General features: G+C 40.5%; 1 protein-coding gene across 11 annotated transcripts in view; it reads left to right on the forward strand.

Annotated features, from left to right (window-relative positions):
* Positions 1 to 14,719, forward strand: part of NUP210L (nucleoporin 210 like) — a 90,842-nt gene that overhangs the window by 21,764 nt on the left and 54,359 nt on the right. For 10 of the 11 annotated variants that reach the window (XM_058702182.1, XM_058702184.1, XM_058702190.1 and 7 more), the window contains 2 exons: positions 11,639 to 11,776; positions 12,480 to 12,635. In XM_058702182.1, coding sequence (XP_058558165.1) covers positions 11,639 to 11,776; positions 12,480 to 12,635 — 294 coding nt within the window. The remainder of the gene's footprint in view (positions 1 to 11,638; positions 11,777 to 12,479; positions 12,636 to 14,719) is intronic. The other variant, XM_058702187.1, reaches the window with a different exon arrangement.

Raw genomic sequence — 14,719 nt, forward strand, 5'->3', positions numbered from 1 at the left:
AAAAAAAAAAATTAAAAAAAAAAGAAGAAAAAAAAATGTTTATTTTTGAAAGAGAGACAGAGTGTGAGCTGGGGAGGGACAGAGAGGGAGACACAGAATCTGAGGCAGTCTCCAGGCTCTGAGCTGTCAGCACAGACCCCGACCATGGGGCTTGAACTCATGGACCAGGAGATCATGATCTGAGCCTGAGATGGATGCTTAACCGACTGAGGCACCCAGGTGCCCCTTAATTTAAATAAAACCTAGGATTTCTGCTTCTCTAGGTTATATGAAAATCTGACAGGGGCATCCGGATGGCTCAGTTGGTTGAGCATCCGACTTAGGCTCAGGTCATAATTTCACTGTTTGTGAGTTCAGGCCCCGAGTTGGGCTCTCTGCTGTTAGCCTGCTTCGCATCCTCTGTCCCCTTCCCTCTGCCCCTCTCCAACTTGCACTCTCTCCAAACAGAAAAAAAGAATCTGACAATGATTAACTGGGACAGACTACACCATTTAGACTATGCTTTTAATTCTGCTGTTTCCCTCCATTCACTATTATTTCATATTCAGCTTAATAGGCCTGTCTAGGGGTGCCTGCGTGGGCTCAGTTGGTTAAGTGTCAGACTTCCGCTCACGCCATGATCTCATGGTTCATGAGTTCAAGCCCCATGTCAGGCTCTGTGCTGACAGCTGGGAGCCTGGAGCCTGCTTCGGATTCTGTGTCTCCCTCTTTCTCTGCCCCTCCCTTGCTTGCTCTGTCTCTCTCTCAAAAATAAATAAACATTAAAAAAAAATGCTGTGGGAATTTAATTTTGTGACTGTACCTGAATGATTGGCCCAAGACAACTTTTCCAATTGCAGGTCTTGTAACTCTCTCTCCATTATGTATCAACCACACTGAACTTCCAGTTTCTAGAAAATGCATTCTTCCTTTTTGCCTCTAAGTTTCCTTTCCATTTGTTTATTTTCATTGTTATAAAGAAATATAGTTTCTTTTGTCTATAAAACTTTGTGTACTCAGTGTGAAACATCACTTCTTCAGGCCTTTTTTCCCCTTTCATATATATTCTCAGAACTCCCAAACTTCCCAGGTCATAATATTCATCATATTTTACTGTTATTATTTGCTCCTTTTATCACATTATAAACTTTGAGGGCAATGATTATGCCTACTTTGTTCACAACTGTTGCCCTAACATCTAACAGAGTGACTAACATGTTGTTGGCAGAAATAAGTATTTGTTAAGTGGTGTTTGGGTTACTTCTAACAATTTTAGGTTTACATTCATTAGTAAAATATGTCCATTTTTTTCAACAATATTTACTCAACAGTTTTTTTTTAAGTTTACTTATTTATTTTGAGAGAGAGTGCAAGTAGGGGAGGAGCAGAGAGAGAGAGGGAGAGAGAGAGAATTCCAAGCAGTCTCTGCACTGTGCAGAGCCCAATGCAGGGCTCAAACTCAGGAACCATAAGATCATGACTTGAGCTGACGTCGGACACTTAACTGACTGAGGCACCCAGGTGCCCCTCTTTTGTTTTCAATATTAAAAGAATTTTTTTTAAGTAATCTCTACACCCAACATAAAGCTTGAACTCATGACCCTGAGATATCAAGAGTGACATACCCTGGGGTACCTGGGTGGCTCAGTCAGTTAAGTGCCTGACTTCGTTCAGGTCATGATCTCACAGTTCGTGGGTGCTGACAGCTCCTGGAGCCTGCTTCAGATTCTGTGTCTCCCTCTCTCTTTGCCCCTCACCTGCTCATGCTCTCTCTCTCTCAAAAATAAATAAACATTAAAAAAATTTTTTTAATAAAAAAAATGTGACATACTGTACCAACTGAGCCAGCTAGGCGCCCCCTCAGTTTTTTCAATAATATTTAATACACAGTGATTTTTTTTTGTACACTGTATGGCATTTCTGGCAATTTGACACTATTCTAGAATCATTCTTCAATCCCAAAGATCCTGCTTTTTAAAAAATAATACGTTTTAAAATGAGCTCTCACCATCACCTCTTTATTTTTATTTATTTTTTTTAATGTTTATTTTTGAGAGAGAGAGAGAGAGAGAGCAAGAGAGGCAGAGTGCAAGTAGGGGAGGGGTAGAGAGAGGGAGACACAGAATCTGAAGTAGGCTCCAGGCTCTGAGCTGTCAGCACAGAGCCTGACGCGGGCTCAAATTTGTGAACCGAGAGATCATGACTTGAGCCAAAGTCAGATGCTTAACCGACTGACTCACCCAGGCGCCCCACACCCTTACTCTTTTAAAAATTGGTTTTATTTTGATATTTTTGCCTAATTATGCTGTTCATCAAGTTCAGATTTGGTGTGGAAATTGTAATTGACACCTGCTGTACTCTTTTTTTTTTTTTTTTAAATAAAGCTTCACTAAAATAAATATTTTTTAATGTTTATTTTTGAGAGAGAGAGAGCACAAGCAGGGGAGGGTCAGAGAGAGAGGGAGACACAGAATCTGAAGCAGGCTCCAGGCTCTGAGCCAGCACAGAGCCTGACGTGGGGCTCGAACTCACGAACTGTGAGATCACGACTTGAGCTGAGGCCAGATGCTTAACCAACTGAGCCACCCAGGCACCCTGACACCTACTATACTCTTAATTTGGTGAGGCTAGAGACAGTTCTTGGGTTTTCCTAGTTTCCTTAATAGCTAGTCAAGAGATAGTAATTCATCTTTTTTGTGTTGGGATTAAAATGTGGATTATATATGGTCCGAAATCGGAGAGTCTTCATTGAATATATTGGAGCACTTAACCATTTTGGAGGAAAAGTTATCATTAATAACTTTCTTAAACTGTTTATTTTGGAATTATAGATTTACAGGAAGTTATAGAAATAGTACATAGGACAAGATGTACAGATGGCCAATAAACATATAAAAACATGTTCAACATAATTAGTCATTAGGAAAATTCAAATCAAAATCATAATGAGATACCACTTGACACCCACTGGCTGAAAATAAAAAGGACAGACAATGATAAGTATTGATAAGCATGTAGAGAAATTTGAACCCTTACACACTCTTGGGGGGAATGTGTGTAAGTGAATAAACGGTGTTGCTGCTTTGGAAAACACCTGGCAGTTATCAACAGACAAAATATAGAACTACTGTGTTACCCAGCCATTCTGCTCTTATGTATATATGCAAGAAACATGAAAACATTTTGACTCAAAAGCTTGTGCATGAATGTTCATAGCATTATTTATAGTAGAAAGTGGACACAACCCAAATGTTCATCAGCTGAGGAGTAGATAATAAATTATGGTGCATCCATATTCCATACAATGGAATATCTGGCAATAGAAAACAAGTACTGATATATGCTACAGCATGGGTAATTCTTGAAAACATTATGCTGAGTGAAAAAGCCAGACACAGGCCACATGTTGCATGATTGCATTTATGTGAAATGTCAAAAACAGGCAAATCCATAGACAGAAAGCAGTAAATACGGTCACCTAGGACTGGGGGAGGGAGTGGTCAGCTAGGGATGGGAGAGGGAGTGGTCACCCAGGACTGGGGGAAGTAGTGGTCACCTAGGACTGGGGGAAGGAGCAGTCACCTAGGGCTGGGAGAGGGGAGTGGTCACCTAAGGCTGGGGGAGGGAGTGGTCAGCTAGGACTGGGGGAAGCAGTGGTCAGCTAGGGCTAGGAGAGGAAGCGGTCATCTAGGGCTGGGGGAGGGAGTGGAGGGCTTGGAGAGTGACAGCTAAGGTGTAGGGTTTGGTTTTGGTGTAATGAAAATGTTCTAAAATTGATTGTGGGGATGGATGAAAAACTGAATGTACTAAACATAATGCCCTTAATATTTATCTAAATTATTAACATGCATCAATATATAATTTAAAAACTGCTGAGTTATATTCCATTGTATTGATACACTAGAGTTTTTTAACCATTCAGCTATTGAAGGACATTTTTTTTCCCCTAGTATTTGGCTATAATAAATAAAGTGGCTCTGAACCCTTTTTATTTTTAAGTTATTTATTTTGAGAGAGAGAGAGGGAACAGGGGAGGAGCAGACAAGGAGAGAGAGAATCCCAAGCAGGCTCTGTGCTCTTAGCACAGAGCCTGACACAGGGCTTGAACCCACAAAACTTTGAAATCATGACTTGAGCCAAAACCAAGAGTTAGACACTTAACCAACTGAGCCACTCAGGTACCCCAATAATTCTAATAATTTATCTATAGAATCACTTATATTTTTTTTTAAAAATTTTTTTTTCAACGTTTTTTATTTATTTTTGGGACAGAGAGAGACAGAGCATGAACGGGGGAGGGGCAGAGAGAGAGGGAGACACAGAATCGGAAACAGGCTCCAGGCTCGGAGCCATCAGCCCAGAGCCTGACGCGGGGCTCGAACTCACGGACCGCGAGATCGTGACCTGGCTGAAGTCGGACGCTTAACCGACTGCGCCACCCAGGCGCCCCAAGAATCACTTATATTTTATATCATATCATCTGTAATTGACAGATTTGTTTCTTTCCTGTCCTAATCCAATACCCACTTTTTCCAATCGTAATGCCTTTTACTTTTTTTTCTTGCCTTATTCACAATCTCCAGTACAGTGCCAAACAGACATGGTAATAATGTTTCTGATCTCAAAGGAAAGCTTTTTCTCTGTTAAGTGTGATGTTTAGTTTCTTTAAACAATATGCCCTTTCAGGGGTGCCTGGGGGGTCAGTCAGTTAAGTGTCCAACTTCAGCTCAGGGCATGATCTCACGGTTCATGGGTTCAAGCCCCGCATGGGGCTCTGTGCTGACAGCTCAGAGCCTAGAGCCTGCTTCAGATTTTGTGTCTCCTTCTCTCTCTGCCCCTCCTCTGCTCACACTCTGTCTCTCTCTCTCTCTCTCAAACATAAATAAACATTAAAAAAATTTTTTTAAAGGTATGCCCTTTCAAATTACTGAAATTTCCTTTTACTCCTAAGTTCCCATATCCTAGATGAATGAATGTTATATTTCAGTGTATATTTCCTGCAAACGTTAAGATGATTCTGTAATTTTGGGGCACCTGGGTGGCTTAGTCAATTAAGCGTCCAGCTTTGCAGGTCATGATCTCTGGGTCTGTGAGTTCGAGCCCCGCATCGGGCTGTGTGCTGACAGCTCAGAGCCTGGATCCTGCTTCGGATTCTGTGTCTCCCTCTCTCTCTGCCCCTCCCCTGCTCACACTCTATCTCTCAAAAGTAAATGTTAAAAAAAAAAGATGATTCTGTAATTCCTTTTTCTATTGTGAATTTCAGTAATTAAGTTTTTAAGTTTATTTATATTTAGAGAGAGAGAGAAAGAGCACACAAGTAGGGGAGGGGCAGACAGAAAGGGAGACTAAGAATCCCAGGCAGACTCCATGTTGTCAATGCGGAGACCAACTTGGGGCTTGAAGTCCTGAACTGTGACGTCATGATCTGAGCCAAAATCAAGAGTCTGACGCTTAAATGAGTGAGTGATCCAGGTGCTCCTGTTACTTTCTTTTCTATTTTTTGGAATAGTTTCAGAAGAATAGGTTTTTAAAAAAATTTTTTTAATGTTTATCTAAGAGAGGGAGAGGGAGAACGAATGGGGAGGGGCAGATAGAGAAGGAGAGGGAGAGAATCCCAAGCAGGCTTTGCACTGCCAGCACAGAGCCTGGTGTGGGGCTCGAACTCACAAACTGTGAAATCATGACCTGAGCCAAAGCCAAGAGTCAGACACTTAACTAAGCCACTGAGGCACCCCCAGAAGAATAGCTTTAATTCTTCTTTAAATTTTTGGTAGAATTCACCTCTGAATCCATCTGGCCCTGGACTTTTGTTTGTTGGCAGTTTTTTGATTACTGATTCAGTTTCATTGTTGGTAATCAGTGTGTGCAATGTTCCTATTTCTTCCTGTTTTAGTTTTGGTAGGTTATATGTTTCTAGGATTTAATCCATTTCTTCTTGGTTGTCCAATTTGTTGTCATCTAGTTATTCATAATATTCTCTTATAATTGTATCTCTGTGGTTTTGGTTGTTATTTCTTCTCTTTCATTTGTGATTTTATTTATTTGGGTCCTTCCACTTTTCTTTTGGATAAGTCTGACTAGAGGTTTATCAATTTTTTCCCCCAAAGAATCAGCTCCTGGTTTCATTGGTCTGTTCTCTTGTTTTTCAGTTTCTATATCATTTATTTTTGCTCTAATCTTTATTATTTCCTTCCTTTTGCTGGTTTTAGGTTTTGTTTGTTCTTTTTCTAGTTCCTTTAAGTGTAAGATTAGATTGTTTATTTGAGATTTTTCTTGCTTCTTGAGGTATGCCTGTATTGCTATAAACTTAGAACCACTCTTACATCCTAAAGGTTTCAAACCATTGTGGTTTCTTTTCATTTGTTTTTGTGTACTTTTTTATTTCTTTTATTTAATGGTTGACCCATTCATTGTCTATTTAACCTTCACATATTTGTGGTCTTTCCAGATTTTTTCTTGTGGTTGACTTCTGGTTTCATAGCATTGTAGTCAGAAAAGATGCATATGACTTCAGTCTTTTTGAACTTGTTGATGCTTGTTTTGTGGCCTAATATGTGTGATCTGTTCTGGAGAATGTTCCACATACACTGTAAAAGGATGTATATTCTGCTGTTTTGGGATAGAACGCTCTGAATATATCTGTTAAATACATTTGGCCCAGTGTGTCATTCAAAGCCATTGTTTCCTTGTTGATTTTCTGTTTTGATGACCTGTCCATTGATGTGAGTGGTGTGTTAAAGGCCCGTAATGTTATTGTATAGTAATTGTAATATCATTGTATATTGTATTGCATTTGATAATAGTCAATTAGTTCCTTTATGTTTTTTATTAATTGTTTTATGTGTTTGGGTTCTCTCATGTTGGATGCATAAATATTTACAATTGCTATATTTTCTTGTTGGATTGTCCCTTTTATTATTGCAAAGTGCTCATCTTTGCCTCTTGTTATGGTCTTTGTTTTAAAGTCTGTATTGTTACTTCAGCTTTCTTTTGACACCCATTTGCATGATAAATATTTATCTGTCCCTTCACTTTCAGTCTGCAGGTGTCTTTAGGTCTAGAACGAGTCCCTTGTTGGGATCCTGGCTGGCTCAGTCAATAGAACATGCGACTCTTGATCTTGGGGTTGTAGGTTCAAGCCCCACATTGGATGTAGAGATTACTTAAAATAAAATCTTAAATAAACAAAATGGGTCTCTTGTAGGAAGCATATAACTGGGTCTTTGTTGTTGTTGTTGTTTTATCCATTCTGTGTCTTTTGATTGGAGCATTTAGTGCATTTACTTTCCAAGTCATTATTGGTAGTTATGTATTTATTGCCATTTGGTTACTTGTTTTCTGGTTGTTTCTGAAGATTTTCTCTGATCCCTGTCTTTCCCTCTTTCATCATATGCTGGTTTTCTTTAGTGATGTATTTGGATTTCTTTCCTTGTATTCTTTGCTTATTTATTAGTGGTTTCAATTTGTGGTTGCCATTAGGTTTGTATATAACCTCTTCTGCATAAAGCAGTCAATATTAAGCTGATGGCTGTTTAACTTTGAACCCATTCTTTCTCTTCTCCTCCCCATGTTTATGTATATGTTGTCATATTTTAGATCCTTTTATTTTGTGAGTTTCTTGAGTGAGTTTTTACAGAAATACTCATTTTTACTTCTTTTGTATGTTCTACTTTACATACTCTCACTAATGGTCTTCCCTTTCTATTCATAGAGTCCTCTTTAGGTTTCTTGTAGGGCTGGTTTAGTAGTCATGAACTTCTTTAGGTTTTACTTGTCTGGGAAACTCTCTCTCTCTCTCTGCTTCCATTCTGACTGAGAGTCTTGCTGGATAGAGTATTCTTGGCTGCAGGTTTTTCTCATGTAGCACATTGGTCATGCTACTCCCTTCTGGCTTGAGAAAAATCTATTGATAGCTTTATGGGTTTCTCTTGTATGTAATTGTCTTCTTTTGTCTTGCTGCTTTTAAGATTTTTTCTTTTTTTTAATACTTTTTTTTAATGTTTTTGTTTTTGAGAGAGAGAGAGAGGGAAAAGAGCACGAGTGGGGAGGAGCAGAGAGAGAGAGGAGAACAGAGGATCCAAAGCAGGCTCTGGGATGACAGCAGAGAGCCCAACATGGGGCTTAAACCCACAAACCATGAGATCATGACCTGAACCAAAGTCAGACACTCAACTGGCTGAGCCACCCAGGTGCCCCTTTAATAATTTTTTTAATGTTTATTTATTTTGAGACAGATAGAGTGTGTGAAAGTAGGGAAGGGGTAGAGAGAGAGAGAAAAAAAAAAAAATCTCAAGCCTGCTCTGTGCTGTCAGCACAGGGTCAGACATGGGGCCTGATCTTATCAACCATGGGATCATGACCTGAGCTGAAATCAAGAGTCAGACCCTTAACCGCCTGAGCTACCCAGGCGCCCCTCAGATTTTTTTCCTTACCACTCTATTCTGCCATTTTAATTACAATATGTCTTGGTGTGGATCTGCTTTTGTTGGAGGTTCTCTGTGCCTCCTCGATCTGGATATCTGTTTCCTTCCCCAGATGAGGGAAATTTTTAGCTATTATTTCTTCAAAGGAATTCTCTGGCCCCTTTTCTCTTTCTTCTTCTTCTGAAATTCCTATAATACAAATGTTTTTACGTTTGATGGAGTTACTGAGTTCCCTAAGTCTCTTCTTGTTTTACGTAATTCTTTTTTTTCTCCCGTTTGTTCAGCTTCATTGGTTTCCATGACTCTGTCTTCTAGGTCACCGATTCGTTCCTCTGCTTCCTCCAGCCTGCTGTTCATTCCATCAAGCATGCTTCTCATTTTACTTATTGAGTCCTTTATCTCTGCTATGTTATTCCTTATCTCTGTGTTAATGGTCTCACTGGTGTCCTCCACTCTTTTCTCAAGTCCAGCGAGTATCTTTATGGTCATTACTTTATTTTTATGTATGTATGTATGTATGTATGTATGTATGTATGTATGTATGTATGTTTATTTTTGAGAAAGAGAGAGATGGAGTGCAAGCAGGGAAGGGGCAGAGAGAAAGAGGGAGACTGAATCCAAAGCAGGCTTCAGGCTCTGAGCTATCAGCACAGAGTCTGATACAGTACTTGAACTCACCAACCATGAGATCCTGACCCGAGCCGAAGTCGGACGCTTAACCAATTGAGCTACCCAGGCGCCCCTATGATCATGACTTTAAATTCTCCATCAGGCTTGTTCCTTCTATCTGTTTCACTTAGATCTCTGACTGTGGTCTTGTCCTGTTCTTTCACTGGGCAGATTCCTCTGTCTTCTCATTTGGTCGAAGTCTCTGTGCCTGTTTCTGTGTACTAAGAAAGTCAGCTACGTCTCCTGCTGTTGAAGGCAATGGCCTTATGAAAAAGAGGTCCTGTAGTGCCCTGCTTCATAGTGTCCCCTGTTGCCCAGGGCCTGGCGCTTCCGGGAGTGTCTCCAGTGTGTGCTGCCTGCATGTACTCTGCTGTCGTGTCCTGGCTGCTTTCCCTTTCAAGCCGGTCGTCTGCAGAGGCTCTCTTTGCCTGTTGTGGGCAGTGTTTGGTCCCTGGCCTGAACGTGGCAGCTTTTAAGTAGATGTGCTCTGGTCTGCTTATGAGATGAAACCTGTTGCCGCCACCGCCAGAACCCAGGCCTTGCAAAACTCCTGGGTTGAAAGATGTGGTGTGGGCAGGAGTTCGGACCGCTCTTCTGGGGTTGGGAGCTTGCTGTGCTGGGAGTGGGGCGAGCGTAAGTGGCAGCGGTGGTTCCTCTGGAGTGCGAGGGGGCGGGGCTTGGTGTAAGCAAGTTAGGTAGCGAGTGTGGGCACTGCACTGGTTCCCACAGGTGCCCTGTACTTACCCTGAGAGGCAGGGGAGGGAAACGGTGCCTGCTAGTGCCTTTGTTTCTGGAAGGGTCTCTCTGTGAATGCCGCCTCTCTGGGATGCAGTTGGAGAAGAGCAGATAACCTCCCCACTGTGTGTCCCAGATGCTCTTCAGATCTCTTTTTCCATGCTGTGTGTCTGCAAGCAGTTTGCTCTGCTTTCTGTCCAGGAGCTGCTCGATGCCCCCTCCCCCCAACTCCCAACACTCTCCCCTCCCATGCCCATCGACCTTTAAAACTCCAGGCCTTTAAGCCCCAGGTTGCAAGTACTCGAAATTCAGCCCCTCTCACCTTCTGCTTTCCCAGCCAATTGCTATGGGGATCATTGTCTCCCTGTACTCCCCCGTACGCTAGTCTGTCTCTCACCCTTCTCCGTGACTTACTGCGGCTCCCTCCCCACCACAGTGGCCACAATCTGTTTGCTCCCAAACCATGTCTTCCTATTTTCTTCAGCATGGCTTCTTTTCCACCCCTAGTTATGGAGTTTGATCTGGTAGTCTTCAGGTCGGTTTTGGGGGGTATTTAGGAGGATCTGGTAGTTATATTCATGGGAATATATTCTGGGTGTATTCATGGGACGAGGTGAGCCTAGGGTCCTCCTAGGTTGGGGTCTGCCACTATCTTCCCTAGCCCCCAGAACACCCATATCTTATAGCAGAATGATGTTCTCTTAAACTGAAAGACTTATTTTCAGTTTATGATCCAGCTACTTTAAATACTGAGGAGAAAATTCAGGGCCGTTATCACAGATGTGAGAATGTTAATAAATATTTCAGGGGTGCCTGGGTGGCTCGGTTAAGCATCCGACTTTGGCTCAGGTCATGATTTCACAGCTCATGGGTTTGAGCCCCATGTCGGTCTCTGTGCTGACAGCTCAGAACCTGGAACCTGCTTCAGATTCTGTGACTCTCTCTGTCTGTGCCCCTTCCCTGCATCACACACTGTCTCCCTCTGTCCTAAAAATAAGTAAACATTGCAAAAAATAAAATAAATATTTCATATTTCAGGGCTTCTTTAAAAACCAGATAGATTAAAAAAATTGATTGATTGATTTTTGCCTTTGTAGGGAAAATGCCAAGACAGTTGAGTGGGGGCAGTTGTTTTATCTCTATACATTCCCCCCAATCTTGCTGTTTCTTTAATGATGAAAGGACTGTCTTTTCTTTTTTTTTTAATTTTTTTTTTAACGTTTATTTATTTTTGAGACAAAGAGAGACAGAGCATGAACAGGGGAGGAGCAGAGAGAGAGGGAGACACAGAATCTGAAACAGGCTCCAGGCTCTGAGCTGTCAGCACAGAGCCCGACGTGGGACTCGAACTCACGGACCGTGAGATCATGACCTGAGCCGAAGTCGGATGCTTAACCGACCAAGCCACCCAGGCGCCCCAATGAAAGGACTGTCTTAACCCTAGCACCTTTAATGTTCCTTTTATTCTGAGTAGCTTGGCATATCCCTTTGTCTTCATAGTTTACATATTTAACTGATGGTTGTTCAAGGGTCTTTCTTTCTGAAACTATGGTATCTCTTCTTATGTTGATAAAACTTTGTTATGTCAGGAAATTTTAACAATTTTCCCAGATGGTGATACTTATTTTAACTCTGATAAAAACCCTTTCGTTATTATTGGAGTATAGAAGCTGTGGTTCTTCAGTGAATAGGAATATTTATTTACTTCTTTTATAGAAAGAAACTGGTTGCATAATTCATTAGCACACCATTTTGCTGATGTTTTGCAAATAAATGAATGTGGATTGTAAAAAAGTCCTTATAAAATCTGTTTTGCACCCTTTTCCCTATAGAATAAAAATATTCAGCTTATAAAATTTCCAGTTGTACATCAGCAAGAAGTGAAGATTTATTTCCCTATCAAGCTTACACCCAACTTTCTGGCATTTCCTCATCATCCTATGGGAATATTATATCGTTATAAAGTACAGGTATGGTGTTCTATAATACGAAAAAATTTACAAAGAGATAATTCAGTTTCTCTGATAGCTTAATTTATTGAAATTTGGTTAATGTTTAAAAATTTTCCCCCTAATCCTAGTAACATAACCCAGTTTCTGGTGACAGCCAAGTTGTTGTTGAATACTATCATCTTGATAAGACATGCTATACTTTCTGTCTCTCTTCCACATATTCATTACTTGTGACTTTTGTAAAGTTTTGTCAAGCTCCCTTGTGCCCTTTTTGACATTTTGTGATAGTGCCATTACATAAGCTCCCTTTGGTATTTCCCTACCCAAGTGCCTACTTTCCTATAGCATCATATCTTCTTAGCATGTCCAGAAATAATTTCTTCTTTTTTTTTCTTTTGATGTTTATTTATTTTTGAGAGAGAGAGAAAATGAGCAGGGGAGGGGCAGAGAGAGAGGGAGACACAGAATCTGCAGCAGGCTGCAGTCTCTGAGCTGTCAGCACAGACCCTGATGCGGGGCTCAAATTCACGAACCACAAGATCATGACCTGAACTGAAGTCAGATGCTTAACCGACTGAGCCACATAGGCGCCCCCAGAAATAATTTGTTATATAGTTTTATTATTTCTTAAACTTTATTTCACTGGATTTTACTTCTTTGCTTAAATTTCATTTTCCTCCATTGGCAGTTAAATATAAATAGGGTTGTTATTTTTTCACAGGTAGAGGGTGGCAGTGGCAACTTCACTTGGACCTCTTCTAATGAAACAGTGGCTGTGGTGACCACCAAAGGAGTAGTGACTGCAGGCCAGGTCAGGGGGAACAGTACTGTTTTGGCCCGAGATGTACAAAATCCCTTTCGATATGGAGAAATTAAGGTAAATAACTCTCCAAAGATCCTTATTATCACCCCTGAGACACTGCTGGCTAAATTTAAGTACAGAACAAATAAAAATAATAAATTTAAGTACAGAACATGTTTTTTTTTTTTAATGTTTATTTATTTTTGAGAGAGAGAGAGAGAGAGCGAGCACAAGCAGAGGAGGGGCAGAGAGAGAGAGGGAGACACAGAATCCGAAGCAAGTTCCAGGCTCGAACCCACGAACCATGGGATCATGACATGAACTGAAGTCAGATGCTTAACCGACTAAGCCACCCAGGCGCCCCAAGTACAGAACATGTTTAAAAATCTTTCTGCTCCAAATTGGGTATTTGAAAATGAGGCTCAAATTCAATCTGAAAGTACATATTCCTTAAATATTTCTGGACCTTGGTTGAATCCTGCTTCACTTCACAGCCAGTTACTGAATGGGTATTCTTGTTTCCTTATCTCTCAAGTGGAGATAATGATAGTATCTACTTCAGTGGGTTATTGTCAGAATTAAATGAGGTAAGGTTTTTCAATGCTTGGAATATATTCAATAATTAGTTATCTATTTTTGTTACTGTATTTTGTTATTATCACATGACCTTCGTAATAACTTTATTTTTAGTCTCATATTGCTTGTCTTGATTAAAAACTTCTTTTTACTATATAATCGCATTCTGGTTTTTCCTCCACTTTTGATATATGTTAACGTGTGTTGTCCCCTGAAAGACTTAGCATTTTCTTATCATTCAGTGAACATTTACTAAGTACTCTTAAGGCACTTAACTCCATACTAGATATCATAGGACATTCAAAGCAACATAACATATCATCCCTGCTTTAAAGAATCTAAATTCTATTTGGGAGATCTATTCACATGAATTTAAATAACATTTTAAGGGAATTATGTGAGTTATTTTAAAGCAGTATATGATTGAGAGCTACTTGAATTGTGTAGTAAAAGTATTATTAATATATAAAAGAAAAATCCTTGTAGATTTGACTACTTAGAGACTGTCATGAAGAGATGAGAATTTGAACAAGACTTTGAAAGATAGAGCCAAACTAAGGCCTAAGGATCAAACTCAACCTGCTGCTTTTTTGATAAAGTTTTATCAGAACACAGCCACCCTCATTCATTTATGTATTGCTACTTTTAAGCCACAACTAGAGAGTTGGGGGTTGTCTCAGAAACTGTGTGCCCCCCCCCCTTCCCCCCCCCCTCCCCGCAAGCCTAAAATGTTTGCTGTCTAGCTTATTCCAGAAAACTTTTGCTGATTCCCACGGTAGACAGTGGAGAGCCATCCCAGGTTTTTAAGGTCAATAATATGGTAGAGCTTGTGTTTAGAAAGTACCTGATTATTTTTTTTTGTCAGTCACAAGTATAATATTAAATTTTTTTTTTTTTCAACATTTTTTTTTTTATTTATTTTTGGGACAGAGAGAGACAGAGCATGAACGGGGGAGGGGAAGAGAGAGAGGGAGACACAGAATCGGAAACAGGCTCCAGGCTCCGAGCCATCGGCCCAGAGCCTGATGCGGGGCTCGAACTCACGGACCGTGAGATCGTGACCTGGCTGAAGTCGGACGCTTAACCGACTGCGCCACCCAGGCGCCCCACAAGTATAATATTAAACAACAACAACAAAAAGGAATGGAAGATATTTGCTAGTGCTATGTACTAGTAGATTAGAATTGATCGAAGGGAGAAAGGAAGGAAAAGTGTCCAGTTAAGCCTGACTTAGTAACATGGTATTGAGAATAGAGAAAAGGGGGAAAATGAAGTGTTATTTTGCAGGTAGACTTAGTCAGATTTGATGCCCAGTGGAGTGGGGAAGACTGAAACATTTAAAGACAGGGGTTTCTGCAGCTTTGGCAGCTGGATGAATATAAAATGCAAGAAAAGGAAAAAGGAAAAGAGGAAGATGATGAATTCAGTTTTGAATACATTCAGTGTGATTCACCTGCGGAGCATCTGGGTGAATATTTGTTATTGATAATAGGGTTCTGAAGTACAACTGAAAGATTAGGACTAGAAATAAACATTTGGAATTATCAGGATATGGTTGGTCATTGAAGTTTTGGAACTGGGTA

Source organism: Neofelis nebulosa, chromosome 15 (genome assembly GCF_028018385.1).
Source record: "Neofelis nebulosa isolate mNeoNeb1 chromosome 15, mNeoNeb1.pri, whole genome shotgun sequence".
In the NCBI taxonomy this organism is placed as follows: domain Eukaryota; kingdom Metazoa; phylum Chordata; class Mammalia; order Carnivora; family Felidae; genus Neofelis; species Neofelis nebulosa.